Source organism: Vulpes vulpes, chromosome 15 (genome assembly GCF_048418805.1).
Source record: "Vulpes vulpes isolate BD-2025 chromosome 15, VulVul3, whole genome shotgun sequence".
In the NCBI taxonomy this organism is placed as follows: Eukaryota; Metazoa; Chordata; class Mammalia; order Carnivora; family Canidae; genus Vulpes; species Vulpes vulpes.
In genome coordinates, this window is record NC_132794.1 from 55,157,653 (window position 1) to 55,178,786 (window position 21,134).

Sequence of the window (21,134 nt, forward strand, 5' to 3'; positions counted from 1 at the left end):
TAGATTAATTGACAATATATGTGTGGGTTTAATTCTGGGCTGTGTATTCTCTTCCCTTGATCTAGGTGTCTGTTTTTGTGCCAGTACCATACTCTTTTGATTACTACAGCTTTGTAGTATATTGAAATCTGGAATTGTGATACCTCTGCCTTTGTTATTCTTTCTCAAGATCACTTTTGGTATTTGGGATCTTTTGTCCTGTACAAATTTTAGGATTATTTTTTCTAGTTCTGTGAAAAATGCTTCTGGTACTTTGATAGGGTTTGCATTGAATTTGTAGATTGTTTTGGATAATATGGACATTTTATCAATATTAATTCTTCCAATCCATGAACATAGAATATCTCTCCATATGTTTGTGTTGTCTTCGGTTTCTTTCATCAGAGGTTTATAGTTCAGAGTACAGGTCTTTCATCACCCTGGTTAAGTTTATTTCTAGATATTTTATTCTTTTCAGTGCAATTATAAATGAAATTGTTTTCTTACTTTCCCTTTCTGCTATTTTGTTATTAGTGTGTAGAAATGTTACCAATTTCTGGGCATTAATTTTGTATCCTGCAACTTTACTGAATTCATTTATTACTTTGAATAGTTTTTTTTTTTTATGGAGTCTTTAGGGTTTTCTGTTTATAGCATCATGTCATCTGCACATAGTGACAGATTAACTTCTTCCCTACCCATATTGTGCCTCATTTCTTTTTCTTGTCTGAAAGCTGTGACTAGAACTTTCAGCACTATGTTTAATAAAAGTAGGGACAGTGGACATCTTGTCTTGTTTCTGATCTTAGAGGAAGAGCTCTCAGTTTTTCACCATTGAGTATGGTGTTAGCTGTGAGTTTTTCATCCATAGCCTTTATGATACTGAGGTATATTCCCTCTAAATCCCTCTAAACCCACTTTGTTGAGAGCTTTTATCACAAACAGATGTTGAATTTTGTCAAATGCTATTTCTGCACCTATTGAGTTGATCATATGATTTTTATCCTTCAGTTTGTGGATGCTATGATGTTGACTTGCGAATATTGAACCATTCTGCATCCCCAGAATAAATCCCACTTGATTGTGGTGAATGATCCTTTTAATGTATTGGTTAATGTGGTTTGCTAATGGAAAATTGTAGCTTTATAAGAAGTCCTGGAATCAGGTAGTGTAAGACATATCTAACATTGTTTATCTTTCTCAAATTAATTCTGGCTATTCTAGATCTTTTGCATTTCCTTATTAATTTAATTAAAAATATTTTATTTGTTTATTTGAGACAGAGAGAGAGAATGAGCCAGGGGATGGGGAAGAGGGAAAGGGAGAAGCAGATTCCATGCTGAACAGCAAGCCTGGGCCACTCTATTATGCTGATTATAAAGATGATGCCGTCTTGATCTCATATCCCATTCCATATTATACACCATCGTGTGACAATAGTGTGTGATTATGATTTGTGTTCATGTTGTTTCAGCTAGATTACAAATGCTTAGAAGATAAGCCCTTTGCCTTTTGCCTTTATATTCCTATGAATGCCTTGCATACTTAAATATTTTTTTAGATGATGTGTCCATGTTATTCTCTTTTAAGATTTTATTTATTTATTCATGAGACACACACACACACACACACACACACACACACACACAGAGAGAGAGAGAGAGAGAGAGAGGCAGAGACACAGGCAGAGGGAGAAGCAGGCTTCATGCAGGGAGCCTGGTGTAGGACTCAATCCTGGGACTCCAGGATCATGCCCTGGGTGGAAGGCAGGTACTAAACTGCTGAGCCACCCAGGGATCCTGATGTGTCCATGTTACTGAATTAAGATAATACATGGAGGGTACCTACTACAGGGTCTGGCGCATAGTGGGTGTTTAGTAAACTAGGTCGAAAGGATGTTCAGTCAATATAGGGAATGTTTCTTATTTCCTCACTTTTTAAATGACTCCTTCCTCCTCCATTTCATGTTATTTTGTCCTTTAGCTGATTTAGAAGCCTATTTATCTATTTTTAATTTTGAGATAATTTTTGACTTACAAAGAACTCACAAAATAATACAAAGAATTCCTACATATCAACTGATATGTTCTCAGTGCATGATATCAAGGAGGCACATGATGTCCCTTATTGGTGGTGTTAATTTTAATCATTTGGTTAAGGTGGTGTCTGCCAGATTTTTTGTCATAAGACAAAGAACTTTTGTCTTGCAAAGTATTTTTCCCTTTTCAATAAGTATCTGATGGGGAAATACTTTGAATCTATGTAAATATTTTGTTTCTTATCAAATTTTTACTCCCTAACTTTAGCATCCATTGATGATTCTTTCCTGACACAATTATCATGGAGTTTACCAAATAGTGATTTTTTTTATTTCTGTCATTTCTACTTCATCTATTATTTGGCATTTTACTCTAAGGAAGAGATTTTCCTTCTCCTTCATTTAGCTAGTTATTCATTTGTTAATTTGTATCAGTTTAGAGTCATGGACTCTTATTCAATGAATTATGATACATTAGAATCACCATTACTTGTTTTGTTTTTTTCTGTCTTCTTCTTAAACTGTGCAGATGGTAAAATTTGATGGATGGCAGAGAGTATGGGGAGAGAAGTCTTTGAGTACTGTTACAGTTAGAGGTATGCCAAACAGCAAAACCCAAGGATAAGCATTTAGTGATTTACATCAGCGTAATAAGGACCATCATGAAATAAAAAGTGGTGTAGATGATGCTGAAGTATATTGGTTCCTCTCTGTTTCAGGAAATAGAAAGGGTCAATCAGATGTAGTTTAATTGTTAAGGTCACTATAACTTCCCTAACTTTTAGCATGTGGGGATGTATGTTGTTTTTGAATGGACTGTGAAGTACACAGATGAAAATAAATCGAAAATGAAATTTCAGTATCACTCTCTTGGCACAAGATGGCAGCAGTAAGCCATTGATTTTGCAGCCTTTTTTTTTTGTTGTTGTTACCTCTAGACTTAAGTTAATGGTGTCTTTTGTTTTTGCAGGGACTTCAGTACTAGTGCTAATAATATTCAGATTGACAAAACTAAGCCTCTGTGGCACAACTATTTCTTGTGCGGATTTAAAGGAATTCAGGTAAATTGGTTTATAAGGCAACTACTAGCTGTTGAACTTATAATGTGTATTATATATCAATAATTATTTTATTTTACTTTATTTTATTTACTTTATGTATTTTTTGGTCACCTTTCAATGCTAACTGATGCTTCTCTTCTATTTTGCTGATTTATATATTTCAGAGGATAATGCAGATAAGACTGTTCCTGGGTGGTGTTCACAGGGGCAGGAATGATTGTTCATCGGTTACATCTGACAAAAATCCTTCTCTTTTTAAAATCTTTGTTCAAGTTTTCTTTTGAAGGATGCAATCTAGTAATATATATGTTCTAATGATATGTAGGTATGTAGTGTAATAGGATTTAAAATCCAACAGCCCTAGGTTTGAATCTGAGCTCTACTCAGCTGCCTAATTCAACCTCTAATTGTCAGGTTTGTTATCTGTATAATGATGTCTTTGCCATCCAGCAAAGAGTTGTTACAAAGATTACACAGTGCTTGACGCATAGTAGGCATTCAATAAGTAAACAACTAGTATTGTTATTACCACTTCAGATGGGGTTAAAAAAAATTTGTAGTGATGACGTTAGCTAGGATAAGCATTTTCCTTAGAAACATTGAATAATTACCACGACATCGCTAATGTCATGGGCAAGAACAAAAAAATGAAATGTTTCTACTTTTTCTCTGAATTAAAAAGTGTAAAGATGAAAAGAAAATTGATTTGCTAAATCATTTTGATTTGTTTGTTAAAATCCATGTTTTAGAGTTTGTATTCTTTACTGTCTGGTGGTCCTATATGAAACTTTGTCACGAGTAGCTTAGGACTCAGTGGCATATCCATTACAAAAAAGAATCACATTTATCTCTGATGTGTAGTCCTGTACTCTAATTATGGTGGTTTTGGTCTTAAGAGTTCCTGCATTCATTTCTTTCTTTCTTTCTTTTCTTTCTTTCTTTCTTTCTTTCTTTCTTTCTTTCTTTCTTTCTTTCTTTTTCTTTCTTTTCTTTCTTTCTTTTCTTTCTCTTTCTTTCTCTCTTTCTTTCTTTCTTTTCTTCTTTCTTCGTTTTCCTTTGCCTTTTTCTTTTTCTTTCTTCTTCATCCAGACACATGGTAATAACTTATGGGAAGAGGTATTGGCAGCTTTTAAATCTTCAAGATATTTGGCTTATCATATGCATTAGTGGGAATTACAGTATTTGGAAGGATTTGCCTGGCAAATGCAATTTGATCTTCCTTATAGCAACATGCCTTTTATAGCATATGGGTAAAGTGACCTAAATACTGCATGTTGCTTTGGATTGTTTTTGAGAATTTGAGGTCTTACAGCCTTCTTTTTTGGTTTAACAACTTATGTGCAAAAGTAGGTTTGTACAATAAACTTTTGGCAGAGAAGTAATTTAAATGTTAGCTTGTTTAGAAACCTTCAAATTCAAATACTAGAAAATATCAGGATAATCTGTTTATATTAAATTGAACATGTTATCCTTTTGGGATAGAGCTATTACAGAATTTGGCAAAATCCATTTACATTTTTGAATCTGTTGTACATTTTAATTTAAACATTGTGTGATAAGTTTGTAAGTATGATTCACATTCAAGATACACTGTGGATCAGTTTATGGTTAAATATATAACATTCTCCAAGGATTTTTTTTAAACAAGCTGTCTGATGTTCTTATGAAAGGGCATTGGCAGCAGCAGTATTTCAGTTTATAATTTGTTTGTATTTCTGGAAAGGAAATTTTTAGATGACTTGAAATCAAGAAGAGAAGTACATCCAACAGAATCTCTCTCTTTTTTATTTGTGGTGTGTGAGTCTTGCCAACATAGGAAAAAAGGACAAAAAAAAAAAAAAAAAAAGGAAAAAAAACAGCCTTTAATTTTCAGAGTTCTGTTGTACTTTGGTTATTCTGACTAGTTTACTGAAATTTCTCCCTAGAATAATATGTATGATGAAATGCATAATTATGTAATATAATAGTATTTTGTATTTTGGTCTTGAGCTGTTTGAGTAATTTGCAAACATGATGGTACTTTTTCTAGAGGAGGAGATGGCCTTGCATTTATTTTTAATCCTAAACCACAAAGATTATGATATAATCTTATAATATCATCCTAAGTGTCATCCTAGATATTCATCTAAGTATCCTGGAGATTTCCATCTTTAGATCAGAGTCTCATTATTTCTTTGGGCTTTCCTACTTGTAAAAATAAGAGTTTCTCTGCTTCGTTTAGAGTCTGTGTTCTTATTTGTGGCTGAATTCTAATTTGGCCGTCTTGAAAGCTACCATATGGTTTAACTGTATCTATAAACTCTAGTAAAAATCTGGATTTCCTCATATGGCTGACTTATATTAAATCATAGTGACAGTATGCTGGCCCATGTTTCTGACTGCAATGGAGAAGTTCTCAACCAGAAATCAGAGACCTGGGTCCTACTCCCAGCTCCCTATATGTAATGTTGGAAAAAACTTTTGATCTTTTGGTGCCTACGTTTTTTCATAAGTAAAATGAAACTGAAGAAATTTAGAACACTTTTTCTTCAGAGGACCTCTTGAAGAAAGATACTCAATAGAAACAAGCTAGTGCTTTGTGTTAGACTTTCACAGTCATGGTGTGTTGGGATGTGGTACATGGGGTTTAACCTGCCTTACTAATATTGTATATTTCTTCTCTTGCTACTTGAAAAATTGAATTATAACTGTCTAGTATTTTTTCTATATTTATTCAAATCAACATTCAAAGAAAAGATCATCCAAGGTAATTTTAAGAAGTGGATCAATAGCTTTTTGTTGAACAAAGTAAAACATAATCTTCAGATTACCGAACCCTATGGCCAAGAATCATTAAATGAAATGTCATGTATAGACTCAACTAAATTGGATTGCACAAGTCATTTCTATAAATAGCATAATAAGTCCATTGATAAACGTTTACTCTCTAGGGAACGAAAAGAATGTTTTACTTCTTCTCAAATCCAACACCAAAGTTACTAGCACTGTTTGTCCTTCTATTCTTAGGAACACTTTGGTCTTAGCAGCCTGACTGGAATGAATTGCTTAGTGGATGGAAACATCCCACCAAGTTCTGGACTCTCCAGCTCCAGTGCTTTGGTCTGTTGTGCTGGCTTAGTGACACTTACAGTGCTGGGAATGAACCTATCCAAGGTAACAAACTTGAATATGTTTACCTCACTGAACTCTCTCTTTCCAAGGCCATTAGTATCCGAATCTCAAAATTATAGTATCTTCCTTTGATTAAAAACTTGGTCTTACCTGAAAGGACTCTACACGTGGGCATGCTCTGTAACCTAAGAAATCAATAAGTCTTGCTTATGACAAACCATGATAAGGTATCTGATACTTTGGAAATAATAGGCAGATACGTGAATAACTGTATTAAAATGTTCTTACATTAAGTGTGGAGTTTGAATGCATGGACATCTTTTTTCGATCACTTCACTAACAAGTTCAGTTTAGACCAAGAAATTATAGGCCTCATTGTTGGACCTGCTTATTTTCAACCGAAACCTTAAATTAAATATTTGACAGGCACTGGGTAAAAAGGGTAAAGAGCAGGCAATAAAGGAACTGAACAGCATATCTGTTTATACTGGCAGGTTAGTCACTGACATAAACTTTAAAAAAAAATTGCATTACAAAGAGGAAATGCTTATTTAAAGGAAACATAAATCCTACGAAAGGTTAGAAAGCCTCAATTTTACAAGTTCACATAAATCTCTGACTCTGCAGTTCAGAGCAGGTGTGCTCAGCTTTAATTAATGTTCTGGAGTTCTGGTTCAAGCAAAATGTTATCATAGGTTCTTTTTTATCCCATGTACATAGATGTTCTGGAGTTCTGGTTCAAGCAAAATGTTATCATAGGTTCTTTTTTATCCCATGTACATAGATGGTTTGGGGAGGGCATCAGGCAGAGCAAGAGAAAGTCAGCCATATGCTTTGTCTTCAGCCTGTTTCAACTGTCAGTTTGAAAATTTTATGTATAAGAGGAAAAAGAGAAAGGATAAAGCAAACGCTCAGATAGAGTTCTCCTTGGCTGTCATTTATAACTAACTACACGTTAGTTACCTCTTTGTAAGCTATGGCTTATTTGGTGGGAAGGGTAACTTACTTGTTTTTTGTTTATTGAGAGGTAAGAAAGCAAGAGAAAGAAAGTCCATATGTAAAATGTACTTCCATTGGTACTATGTTTAATCTGATGGTTTATTTGTTTATTCTCTTGGTCATCATTCAACCATTATTTATTTAGTGGCTACTTTCTACCAGGTAATGTTCAAAGCATTGGAGCTATAATAGGTTCAGTTTTAACCCTCACAGTGCTTATGATCTAAAAGGGGAAGAGAGACAAGTAACAGGCAACTATAACAGAGTGTGATAAGTGGATAAGTAGTGTGCTCTGGTTGCACACTAAATGCGGATTTAGAGAGCATGGAGACTTCTAAGCAGAGACATAAGGATTTGTAGATGATAATACTGGTAACATTGATAGGCATGTAATAGGTGGAGGGAAACTTGTGTGGGAATATTTAAAGTAAGAGTGATCATAGATTGTTGGAGGAACTAAAGGGGGCTTAATTTGGCTGGAGTAATTTGAATGACAGGATAGGAGACCAGGTGCTGGGGCTTGTAAACCATGTTGAGGAATATGGGCTTTGTCTTGATAGGAGTGTAAAACCATTTCAGGCTTTTAGGAAGAATGTAACATGGTCTTACCTATATTTTATGAAGATCACTCTGGCTGTATTATAGAATCTAGATATGAGGATAGTAACAATATTAGTAGGAGGGAATTGATTTAGTCTAGGGAAATGGCAATGAGAATGGAGAGACCTAGATCATAGACTTAAAGTACATCTCAGACAGAATCAATAAGACTTGATCATTGATTGGGTTTGGGGATGAGGGGCAGAAAAGAGTCAAGGATTTTACCCAGATCTCTGGCTTGGTGTGATTCACTGGAATAGGAATATAGATGAAAGTGAAATGTTGAATAGGGGGAATCTGTGGTCATGCTGCTAGAGTTATCTAGTGTTTAGTCACAGACAATATTCTTGAAGGTCAGGAGGAAGATCTGGACTTGAGATGACCCATTTTATTTTATTTATTTTATTTTATTTTATTTTATTTTTAATTTTTATTTATTTATGATAGTCACAGAAAGAGAGAGAGGCAGAGACACAGGCAGAGGGAGAAGCAGGCTCCATGCACCGGGAGCCCGATGTGGGATTCGATCCCGGGTCTCCAGGATCGCGCCCTGGGCCAAAGGCAGGCGCCAAACCGCTGCGCCACCCAGGGATCCCGAGATGACCCATTTTAGATTCATTAGTGTTAATTGGGTTTTGAAGCCATAGGAGTAGAGAAGAACATTCAGTGGAAGAGTATAAGTAGGAAGATAAGGAAGACTAGGACAAGGGGAACAAGGGCTTGACAAGCATGAACATTTAAGGGATGGGCTGAGGAAAAGATGTCCACTAAAGAGACTCAGAAGTAATCAGATAGATAGAAGGAAAATAAAAAAAGATGAGACAACAGCAAAGACAAGGAAGAGAGTATTTCATGAAAGCAATGGTGTCTAATGCTACTGAGATGTCAGGTAAGGCAAAGACTAAGAGGCATCCATTGGATTTAGCATCAGAGAGACTGAAGAAAACCTTGGCAAGAACAGTTTAAAATAGGAATGAGTTAAAGGGTCTATGAGAGGTGAGAAAGTGGGTAAGTTCAATTGGTACAAAAAATCTGTGCTGGTGAAAGAGATAATCTGATGTCTGTGGTGGGGGTGAGGTCAAGGAATTAATTTATTATTAATGAAAGGATTGGTGAAAAAAAATTTTTTTGGCATTTTTTTGGGCCTTTAATGGTTTCCTTTAGTATCTAAGAGAAAAGAAGAAAAAAATGTTGAAAAATGTTGAAAAAACCCACTTGAAACTCTGGAATTAATTTTAGCTATCTCTGTGTTTTCAAAGTCAAAAATAGCAAATGTGTTGGCATGAAAAGAAATACATGGATCAACAGAACAGAATAAAGAGCCCAGAAATAAACCCATGCATATATGGTTGATTAATTTATGACAAAAGTGTCAAGAATATATAATGGGGAAAGGACTGTCTCTTCAATAATTGATGTTGGGGAAAGCTGGACAGCCACATGCAAAAGAATAAAAATTGAACTGCTGTCTTATACCATACACAAAAATTAACTCAAAATGGATTAAAGATTTGAACACAAGACCCGAAAAACTCTTAGAAGAAAACATAAGCATTAAACTCCTTGACACTGGTGTTGGTAATAATTTTTTGAATTTGACAACAAAAGCAAAAGTACAAAAACAAAAATAAACAAGTGGGACTACATCAAAATAAAAAGCTTTTGTACAGCAAAGGAAACCATCAACATAAGAAAAAGGCAATGTACTGAATGGGAAAAAATATTTGCAAATATTTATCTGCTAAGGGGTTAATATCAAATATAATAAAGAACTCATATAATTCAGTAGCATAAGAACAAATAATATGATTAAAAATGGAGACACCTGGGTGGCTCAGCGGTTGAGCATCTGCCTTTGGCCCAGGGCGTGATCCCAGGATGCTGGATGGAGTCCCACATCAGGCTCCTTGTGGGGAGCCTGCTTCTCCATCTGCCTATGCCTCTGCCTCTCTCTCTCTGTGTCTCTCATGAATAAATAAATAAAATCTTTAAAAAAATAAAATTAAAAATGGGCAGAGTGTCTGAATAGACATTTTTCCAGAGAAGACATACAGATGGCCAACGGACACATGAAAAGATGCTTAACATCACTTATCATCAGAGAAATGCAAATCAAAACCACAGTGAGATATCATCTCACAACTCTCTGAATGGCTTGTATCAAAAAGAGAAGAAATAAGTTGTTGGTGAAGATGTGGAGAAAAGGAAGCCTTTGTGCACTGTTGGTAGCTATGTAAATTGGTGCAGTCACTATGAAAAACAGTATGGAAGTTCCTCAAAAAATTAAAAATAGAGCTACAATGTGCTCTAGCAATTGCATTTTTTGGTATTTATCTGAAAAAATTGAAAATGTAAACTTGAATCCCTATGTGCAATGATATACACCCCTATGTGAAAAACGATATATGCACCCCTATGTACACTGAAGTATTATTTATAATAATAAGGATACAGAAAAAACCTAAGTATCTGTTGGTGGATGAATGTATGAAGAAAATGTAGTGTATATGTACAATGACATATTAGTCAACCATAAAAAAGAATGAAATATTGCTAATTGTAACAATATGGAGGGAACTCGAGAACATTGTGCTCAGTGAAATAAATCAGATAGGAAAAGACAAATATGTATGATTTCACTTGTCCAATCTAAAAATATATTCTTTTAATGTTTTCTTTTATTATTTTCATTTTTAGAGAGGGAGAGAGAGGTCCGGGAGGGGCACAGGGAGAGGGAGAGAGAAAATCTGAAGCAGATTCCATGCCCAGTGTGGAGCCCAGTGTGGGTTCAATCTCACAACCCTGAGATTATGACCTAAGATGAAATCAAGAGTTGGATGCTTAACTGACTGAGCCACCCAGGTGTCCTTAAATTTTTAAACCTAAGCTAATAGAATACAGAGAACAAATTAGTTGTTGCCGGAGGCGGTGGTTGGGGGATGGGTGAAATGGGTACAGGGAGTCAAAGGTATAAACTTCTAGTTGCAAAATAAATAAATCATGGGATGTAATGTATAGAATGGAGTATAGTTAACAATACTGCATTGCATATTTGAAAATTGCTAAGCAAGTAAATCTTAAAAGTTCTCATCACAAGAAAATAACATTCCATAATTATGTATGGTGACGAATGTTAAATAGACTTATTGTGGTGATCATTTCACAATATATACAGATATCAAATTACTGTGTTGTATGTCTGAAACTAATATAAGTATGTCAGTTATACCTCAATTAAAAAATTGAATAAAAAATAACAAATACATTTTTATCAGAACTGACTTCATTGTCTAAGGGGAACAATATGTATATCCTAGCTTTCTCTGCTAGTTTAAGTTGCATGTATAATGCTTATATTTCATAGGGGCTTAGCATCATTATTTGGAGAGTTTCTTTGCTATGGTAAGAATCTTAACTGAAAGGAAGCCTAATTTGCTCAGAGCCTTTATAGTTAAGTGCCAATTGTTGACATAGAACATAAGAACTCAATGGACTTTAGAGATGAGCTAGTTCAAACATTTTTTAAAACTGATGTATCAGTCAGTGTCCAATAAGGAAGAAATGGCACTCAGAGTATAATTGAAAACAGTTTAATAAAGAGACTATTTACAGAGATGTAGGCAGGGTCAAAGGAACCAACTAGAAAGAGTTCCCTTGTGAAACTAGGAGCTATTATACTGTAGGGGCTATGGCTATAGAGTAATGTTGCCAGAGATGCAATGAGGCAGGGAAAGAGTGAAGTGGGTAGGAATGGCAGTGAGTGGAATGGGAGAGGAGAGTTGTCCATAGAGGTCAGTCTTCTGGGGCACAGAGAAGTGTGAGAATGGAGGGGCAGGATGGCAAACAGAATAACCAGCCTATCTGATAAGAAGGATAAATCCCACAAAGAGATTGATGACTTATCTCTCCCAATTGATGAATAATCCCCTCCCAATTAATATGTACACCCAGTGTTCCCTATTAAGTTGCAGATAGTAATTACAACAAATGAGATATGACAAGTAGATATGGAATTTGTTAAGTCACTAATAAATGAAATATTGTATGTCTGAAATCACTAAAACAAGAAATTCTGGAAGACTGAAATTACAAATGAGAAGGAAACTGACAGGAGAGAATATGATGTAATAAAAAGACCTATGAAATAGAAAGGTTTCAAGATGCCAAACCAAAGAACATATCTACTCTTTCTTTTTCCAGCCCTCATTTATTTTTTTCTCAAAAAAAAAAAATCATCCTCAAACCATAGAGAAAGCAAGAAAAAGGAGGCACAAGCTCCATCTTTGATAAATCAAGGTGATATAAGTAGCCCTAAACCACAAGATATAAAGATGGAAAGTAGGTGGAAGGATGGTGCATGACTTAGCAGAGTGAAGAAATGTCAGAGCCAAGTGCCAGTGGAAAGAAATGCAGATGGAAGGCAAGTTGACTCACAGCTGTCTGGAAAGGCTTAGGAATTCAAGGCACCCAGTACCATAGAAAGTAGGGTGATATGGTGAGTGGGACTCTATTTGAAAGCTTTTATGAGGAGAAGATAGATCTTTAGAGCCTACTCTTAACTCCATAAACAAGGAGACCATCCCCCCCCCCCCCCCCCCCAATTTTGCAGGCATCTCTGGAGAAACAATCAGAGATAGTCTGGGGACACTGAGCACTGAGAAAGTCACTGATGAGAATAGAATTCAAAACTGGGGGATTACAGGACATTCTACATTTGAACAGTGAAATTCCCAACTCTCTTCCTGTTCTCAGCTCTAACATACTGGCAGTCTTACCACTATGCCAGGAATACTGGACGATCCTCCTCAGAAGAAATGGAACCATCATGGGGAAGAGACCTGTAGATACTGACATTTGGTGACTTCCGCAAAAATTTTTCAGCTACCTATAACCTGATTAGAGGCTCGCTTACAAAGTTTCAAATCACCTTTCTGGTGATTCACTCTTAAATATGAAAGGGCATCAAAAAAGATAATCAGACTTTGGAAGAAAGCTTCCAACATGAAGCAAACAACCAGAGAAACAAGGATTAAACAAGGAACTCAGTGAAAACAGAGACAATGTTGAGAGTAGGAAAATGCTTCAAAGAAGCCATGATATCCTCAGAGAGATAAGAGAAAATGTTGAAAAAGAACAGTTTTATTTTTTTGAAACGGACCAAACAATAAGAGCTTTTTTTTAAAAAAAAAGATTTTTCTTTATTTATTTATGAGAGAATCAGAGAGAGAGAGGCAGAGACATAGGCAGTGGGACTCGATCCCAGGTCCCCAGGATCATGACCTGAACCAAAAGCAGATAGATGCTCAACCGCTAAGTCACCCAGACTCTCTAAGAAAGAGCTTTTGAATATTAAAAATATGATAGCTAAAACAAAATGTTCAGTGAGATGTTTGGAAGAACTCTCTGATAAAGTAGGGGAAAAAGAGACAGACAATAAGAGAGAGAAAGAAAGATTTATAGATCAGTTCCAGACATTTGATATGCAACTAGTAAGGAGAAAAAGAGAAAAGAGTCATTAGAAAATTATATTAAAAAAATAATATTTCAAAAAAAATAAAAAAATAATATTTCTTTAAAGTGAAACATGAATTATCACATTGAAAAAGTGCTCAGCATAATAAATGAAGATAAACAAATTATACCTCCACAAATTTTTTTTAATTTTTAAAAAAGAAAAGAAAAAAAACCCAAAGTACATCATCTGGGAAGTTTGAAACTTAAATGTTAATAGAAGACACACTAACAGCTGATTGAGAAAAGAGGAGAGAAAAGAAGGGAATGAAATTTAATTTATCAAAAGTAGTTTTGGAAGATAGAAGGCAATAGAGTAGTATAATGAATTATAATAATTTGAGCTACAATCTTCAAAATATAAATGACTTCTAGCTTAGAATAAATGAATTGATCAAGGATAAAGATGGAATAAAACATTCTCAGACAGGTAGCATAAAAGACTATAGGATATAATCCACCAAAACCAGGGAATAAACCAAGGAGGATGACATGGGAACTAGGAAATGGGAAATCCAATATAGTAGAAAGGAATTGGGTATTTATAGAACATTGGTTAAGACATACATAACACCCATGACACCCGGAAGCTTAGGAAACAGTAAAGATTAGAACCAGGAAAGGGAGGGAAAAAATGGAATTGATAAATATTATCAGGAAAAAATAAAATAACAAATGGTAAATCTGACATGTTTGACTATATGGAAAAATGAATTGAGAGTGATTTTACAGAGTTATTGTTTGGGGTAAGAAGGCTTAGTTGGACCTGCAAATAAAACTAAGGAAATGAAGAAATTAGGCAATTATTAAGTATAGGAAAAACACAAAAATAATTGTTCCAGAAAGGAAATCAACAATTTTTCATGACTTGGCTCCTAAGTGAACACTAGTCTCAATAATAAATACACCAAATATGGATTTAAGCAATAATTTTTGGCATAAGTTTAGATTAGAAGGAAGGGAAAGTCTAAGAGAGAAAATCCTTATTCTAATATGAAGGCTGTAGATAAAGTTTAAAATGGAATAGCAAGGAAATAGTATTTTACTCAGCTTATTTGATACTTTTTTTCAAATTTAAATATTTTTTCTTTTTAAAATTTTTTTAAAAATTTAAATTCAGTTTGCCAACATAGAGTATAATGCCCAGTGCTCATCCCATAAGTGCCCTCCTTAATGCCTGTCACCCATTTACCCCATTCCCCCACCCACCTCCTCTTCCACAGCCCTTTGTTTCCCAGAGTTAGGAGTCTCTCATGGTTTGTCTTCCTCTCTAGCAAGAGCTAATAGTGGAAAGTGACTCTGGGCATGCTGCACTGGGATGGGGATGAGATGGGGGAGAGCTATGTTGTTTTAAGCCTTGCAGCTCCTTTGATCTTTTAGATTATATGCATATATCCCTTTAGCAAAAGTAAAAATTAACTGAAAATAAAGAAAAGAATAAGAATGGGTGAATGGAAGGTAAAAGTAAGGGAGGGGAATTGAAGGGTGGACATGAAGATGCAAGAAAGGGATTCAAGGCATCATAGAGACTGAGAACAGATGAGCTGTTGGGGCGAGACCAGTTCAGAACAGCCTAGGGAGAGGCTTGCTGATGGGATTTGGGTGAAAGGATCTAAGAAAATACAGGCGACTTCCACTTAACATGAGGAGTCCATTCCAAAAATCAGTTGTTCTGCAAAAACTCATAGGCCTAATTCTTATATTTTAATTAGGAGAAATTATAATGCATTACTCTCAACTCAGAACCGCTGCCTAATTTCCTACTATGTTACAAAAACACAGTAAAAATTCCTCCATGTAAGTAACACAGAAATACAATGAAAAATACTTAAAACAGTCTTCTAGGACATGAAACCATTAATTTGATTGTTAAGAAGCAGTTACTTTACATAGTAATACACTGTATGTCTTCTTGAGGACACCTGGTATCCCAGTATACTGTACATAATTTTGTACAATGTTGTTTTTAGGCTTTAGGATGTAAATATATGTATATTTACATAAATGCCTTTAAAAAAGTGTTGTATTGAGAGATATATGTAGCCTATGAAGTTTGAGAAAAAAAAAACCATGTGTTCTAACAGGAAAATGTGAAGAGTGAGGCATTCTGCATGCCTGTGCTTTTTTAGCTCATGATTCAAGTTGCTCTAGACTTGTGTTTAGTTTCTGTCTGTTCTTGAAATGTCCTTATATGCCAAAAATGAAGGACCAAGTTCCCTTTAAGGATCTTAAATTAGAGGTAGGGGGCTGGCTTGGGAAACAGGTTGCAACTCTGGAAGCTAGCCTTGGATAGTAAGGTGTGTTAGGTGGACTTCCACCCACACATTCTTTCTTCTATTAGCGTGGGGGTAGGGTAGGGTGTAGACTCTGAATTCAGGAGATGGTAGACTAAGTAAGTGATGTTCAGAAGACCTATTTTGGAGGAATGAGGGGTATAAGAGAAGAATATAGGGCTGAAGTCCATCCTCATGTTAAAGTCTAAGGAGGAGAAATTCCCTATGAACTTGGTTGATGAGGGTTGAAATGACCAGCAGGGAGCAGTGGGGTTGAAGGGCATTCTGTACACAGTTATCTTTTGGCAGTTGTCAAAAATACAATTCATGTGACGTCTGAGTAACCTGGAATGTGGATTGGGCGTAAAAGTTTCCCTTGAGGGTTCTGTTCACAGAGGAAACTGGAGAAGCTCATAGTTAGGCATCAAAAATCCTGTTTGTTATTGAGAAGCCTAATAGGAATAACACTAGATTTGTGAGGGAGTGCTTCACAGAGAAGATAGGCTTTTCAGCCATGTATGAACTTCCTATCCTAAGTCTTGGTGACAGCATTCAGTGACATTTATTAAGCACCTACCATGTGCCAGGCATTGTTCTAGGCACCAGGCATACAGCTGTAAATAAAATTGATGAAGCCCTGGCTTTCATCTGACTTATATAGTGGTGGATAGGTGGTGATGGCAGATAATGAACAGCTATACAAATAACTATATAATATAATATCAGCAATGGCTATGAAGAAAAATAGGCTGTAGTGAGGGGAAGTTGCTATTTTATTTTATTTTTTTAAAAGATTTTATTTATTTATTCACAATAGACATAGAGAGAGAGAGAGGCAGAGACACAGACAGAGGGAGAAGCAGGCTCCATGCAGGGAGCCCAACGCGGGACTCGATCCTGGGACTTCAGGATCACGCCCTGGGCCAAAGGCAGGCGCTAAACTGCTGAGCCACCCAGGGTGGCTCAGCCACCCGCTGAGCATCCCCAGAAGTTGCTATTTTAGATGAGGAGTCTGAAGTCCTCCTTAAGGAGGAGACATTTTAACAGAGTCTGAGGAAGTGAGCACAAAAGGAAAGCAGAAGGAACAGCACATCCCAAAGCCCTAAGGCTAAAATGTGTTTGTCCTGTCCCAGGAATAGCAGAGGCCAGTGTGAGGAGGTGTGGGGAGTGGGGAGAGGGCAAGGGTGGCAGGAAGTGAGCTGAAGAGTGGTGATCAGAGCCCACACTGTCACATTGTGTAGAATCTTATTTGGATTTCATTCCAAGTGTAATAGAAAGGCTTTGAAGGACTGTGAGCTGAAGTGTCAAGACATGATTTACATTGAGTTGGAGGTACCATACTGTACTCTATACCGGCCAAAGAGAGAAGAATCTAAAAGACAAACAAAAAGAAAAGCAGAGAAACAGCCAATACCCTTATGGAACTTCAGTGCACATAGTGGAATACTAACAGAAGACTTATTGAGGATCTAACTCATATGAGTTATGAAGTATTTTATGTGTAAATGGAGAACAGGGTTGTAAAAATGGCTACTTGGCAACATTAAATGGGGAAGTTTTCAAATAAGTGTTAAGTTCTAAAAAAGGAAGTGGTGGCTGTGTCTTGACGCAAAGTACTGGGAGGGGCCCGGGGAATTTTGGGCAGAGTGAACCCTTAAGTGTATTGTAACAGTTCTCTGAGCCAGGCTGATAAAAACGTGTTAGACAAGGCCTAGAAATTCCTCATGAATTGCCTTCTCAAAACTTTAAGTGATGACACGATGTTTTCTAGTTGCTTGAGTCCCTCTATGAGTTTAGATAACTTAATTTCAGGGGCAAGTTAGTTGTTTAGACATGAATTGGTCCTCTTTCAGAGGAGTGTTTTGGTGTTTGAAATCCATACTATACAAGGGATCTTTGAGGTTCATAAGCATGGTCAGTGTAAGCTAAATATTTTGTGCAAATATGTCCAAGTTTTCATTTACCAAGTTTCCAGAGAAAGTTTAAGGATATACTTTTCTCTGCATATAGTTACATATAAGTTAAATATTTCTTGGCCTTCAGAATGAATCTTGTCCTTAAGAAGTAAAGACAAGGTCTACATGAAAATGAGAAGCCTCTCACAATTAACAAAAGTTTAAAGTATGAGGAGAATGTTTTAGTAGCAGTTTGCTATATAAGAACAATCAGAAAACAGTTTGCATTGTCACTAATTATTATGTTTAGAAGTCTATGGAAGGACATTGTTTCAGTTTGTATAGAATAACAAAAGCCTCATCCATATAATGGTTAAGGAAAATAGTAGTTTAAAACATTCCAGCCAGACGTGGATTGCTGATGAACGGCAGCAGACGGCAGCAGCATGGCCTCTAAGGAGAGGTAAATCCAGAATACAATCTTTGAAAAGGACCTCTTAATTAAGTGTTGGATATGGACTAAAGCCATGTGTTCCCCATGATATTAAGTACCCCACATATGTGCATAGTCCTTACCTACTACATTTACTGTATGCAGAGAAATTAACTAAAAATGAACATACCAGGATAAAATAACCTGGTACAAAAACCAGGAGGGCTGAACATTAGTACTGGGTGGCCTATGTTTCAAAATGTTTGAAATTTAAAGTTAATATTGTTAATATATGTAAATATAAAACCATTCATATAGTTTTATAAATTAAAAAAAAGAACCAAGTTTCTTTTAATTGTGTGGCATTGTGTTTGTATCCCTCATTATATTCTTTTTTTTTTTAGGAGTATTGGAGACTGAATCATTTATTTAATAATTTTGAATAATTTAGATTCACTGGGATGCTGTGACTAAGCTACTTGCAGATTAGAAGCCTTGCTTTGCAGGGGTTTTTAGGTCACCTCTGTGGTTTTTTTTTTTTTTTTTTCCATTTCCTTTACTAAGCTAAATACGTGTTTACCTTTAGCATAAACTAAGGCAAACAAGACAAATTAGGGAGCAACCGATTGAAAGAATATGGTTCACTGTTTCCAAGTGGTTTCACCTGAAACCACTATTGCTGAAAATTCATGCATATGGTTTGGTTGTGTTTTGAACTCTTGCTGTGATCCTCAGATCCTTATCATTATTAGGTCACTGTGTTTCAAGGCCTCCAAGCTTGGATTTGCACCCAGGAATAAGTTATATGTTATATGTTATCTAGTAGTTAAAGAATCAACTGAAACAATCCCCATGATATTAAGTACCCCACATATGTGCATAGTCCTTACTTACTACATTTACTGTTTGTGGAGAAATTAACTAAAAATGAACATACAAGGATAAAATAACCCCCCTAAAAATTCAGAGAGGTTTGTCATCTAATTCCATTCATTTATGTTTCACAGAGGTGATGGTAGCCATCTTGATCAAGAATCACTCTATGCTGATCCCTAGACTAATTGATAGAGTAAGCAAGACAATCAATGAAAGGCTCTCTAGACTTTGTCTCCCTTCATAACCAATTTGCTTTGTAACTTGTATAAATTCTTCTTTTTGAAGATTTTATTTATTCACGAGAGACACACAGAGAGAGGCAGAGACACAGGCAGAGGGAGAAGCAGGCTCCATGTGGGGAGCCCAATGCGGGACTCGATCCTAGGATCCTGGGATCATGACCTGAGCCCAAGGCAGATGCTCAACCACTGAGCCACCCAGGCACCCCAAATTGTGTTAGAATTTATGTGAGAGTAAAGGGTATCTTTTTTTCATTACTAGTAAGCACCTGGGTATTTTATAAATACTATCTCTAACATTATGGTAGCTTTGCAAAGTAAGTTTTATTGTTTCAGTTTTGCAGAGGAAAATATTGAGGCTCAGAGAATTTATATAACGTGACCAAAGACAGATTGGCCATGAATGGATTGTCTGGATTCCAGGTCAGATAGATTTGATTCAAAATACAGTAGATACTTTTACCACTTAGCTACACTGTCACCCATAGTAATGTAGTTAGTATTGCAGACATAGGGAGCACATTGGAGAGGAGTCCGGCTTTAAGATTCTGTGAGCTTTCTGATGTCCTAACATAGTGAAAGTGAACTATAGTTTTTCATGTGTATGCTTAATAATGTGAATTGAATATTTTTAAATAGGTTGACAGATTTTTTAGTCTTTGCCAAGATAATGATTATTTTTTCAAATTCTGATATAGCAGAAGCAAATTATTGGATGCTTAAGATACAGAAAATCATGGGTCCCAGATATAGTCCTTGAGTTTAATGAGCTTAAAATTTAGTTGAGGAGATTAGATTAGTATAAATTAGAAATGTCACATAAAAGTAGCATGTATAAATTCTTCCAAAGAATATGAAAAGAGAGAACATATCCCAATTTCTTTTATGAGGCCAGCATAACCTTGTTATCAAACCAAATGTGATACCTTGATATCAAATCTGACAATGACATTATAAGAAAAGAAAGTTACAGATCATTATTTCTTATGAACTTAGATGCAAAAAATTCTAGACAATGTTATTAGCATATTTAATCCAGTAATATAATAGGATGATATATCGTGGCCAAGTTGAGTTTATTCCAAGAATTAAAATCAATGTAATTTATATTAACAGAGTAAAACATATGGTAATCTAGGTAGATAAAGGAAGGCATTTGATAAAATTTAACATTCATTTATGATTAAAAAAAAAAAACCCACTGAGCAAATTAGAAATAGGATTCATAGAGTGGCAACCTTTGGCAACCTCTTGCCTCCACAGATGCATAAAACCTCATTTCTATCAACATTCTTCACCAGAGGTTACATCAGTTACACCTGGCAGAGCTACACCAACATAACGTTTTCATCTTTTACATTAGAGTTCACTTTTGGTGTCTTACTCTCTGTGGGTTTGGATAAATTTATAATGACATGTATCCTCCATTATAGTAGCATTCAAAGTGGTTTCATTACCCTACAGATCCTCTGTGTTCTCCTGTTTCTCCCTCTCCTCCCTAACCCTTGGTGACCACTGATTTTTTTTTTTTTACTGTCTCCATAGTTTTGTTTTTTGCAGAATGCCATAGAGTTGACACTATATATTATATAGCCTTTTCAGACTGGTTTCTTCCATTTAGTAATATGCATTTAAGTTTCCTCTATGTCTTGATATAGCTCATTTCTTTTTAACACTGAATAACATTTCATTGTGTGGATGTTACACAGTTTATCCATTCACCTACTGAGGGGCATCTTGGTTGCTTTCAAGTTTTGTCAATTGTGACTAAAGCAGCTATAAACATCTATGTGCAGGCTTTTGTGTGGGCATAAGGTTTCAACTCCTTTGGGTAAATTATAAGGAGTGCAATTACTGGAATATATTAAAAGAGTATGTTTAATTTTGAAAGAAATTATCAGTCTTCCAAACAGGTTATATCATTTTGCATTCCCATGAGGAATGAATGAGAGTTCCTGTTGCTCTACATTTTCACCAGCATTTAAAGTTCAGGATTTTGGTCATTTTATTAGTTGTGTACTGATATCTCATTGTTGGTTTTTTTTGTTTGTTTGTTTGTTTTGAAGATTTTTATTTATTTATTCATGCAGAGATGTAGGCAGAAGGAGAAGCAGGCTCC

General features: G+C 35.6%; 1 protein-coding gene across 5 annotated transcripts in view; it reads left to right on the forward strand.

Annotated features, from left to right (window-relative positions):
• GALK2 (galactokinase 2) overlaps positions 1-21,134 on the forward strand; it is a 126,663-nt gene that overhangs the window by 25,545 nt on the left and 79,984 nt on the right. For all 5 annotated transcript variants that reach the window (XR_003235014.2, XR_011997379.1, XM_025998681.2 and 2 more), the window contains exons 4-5: positions 2,988-3,078; positions 6,085-6,231. Coding sequence is in view for 3 of the 5 variants with exons in the window: in XM_025998681.2 (XP_025854466.1) it covers positions 2,988-3,078; positions 6,085-6,231 (238 nt within the window). In the remaining 2 variants the exon portion in view is untranslated. The remainder of the gene's footprint in view (positions 1-2,987; positions 3,079-6,084; positions 6,232-21,134) is intronic.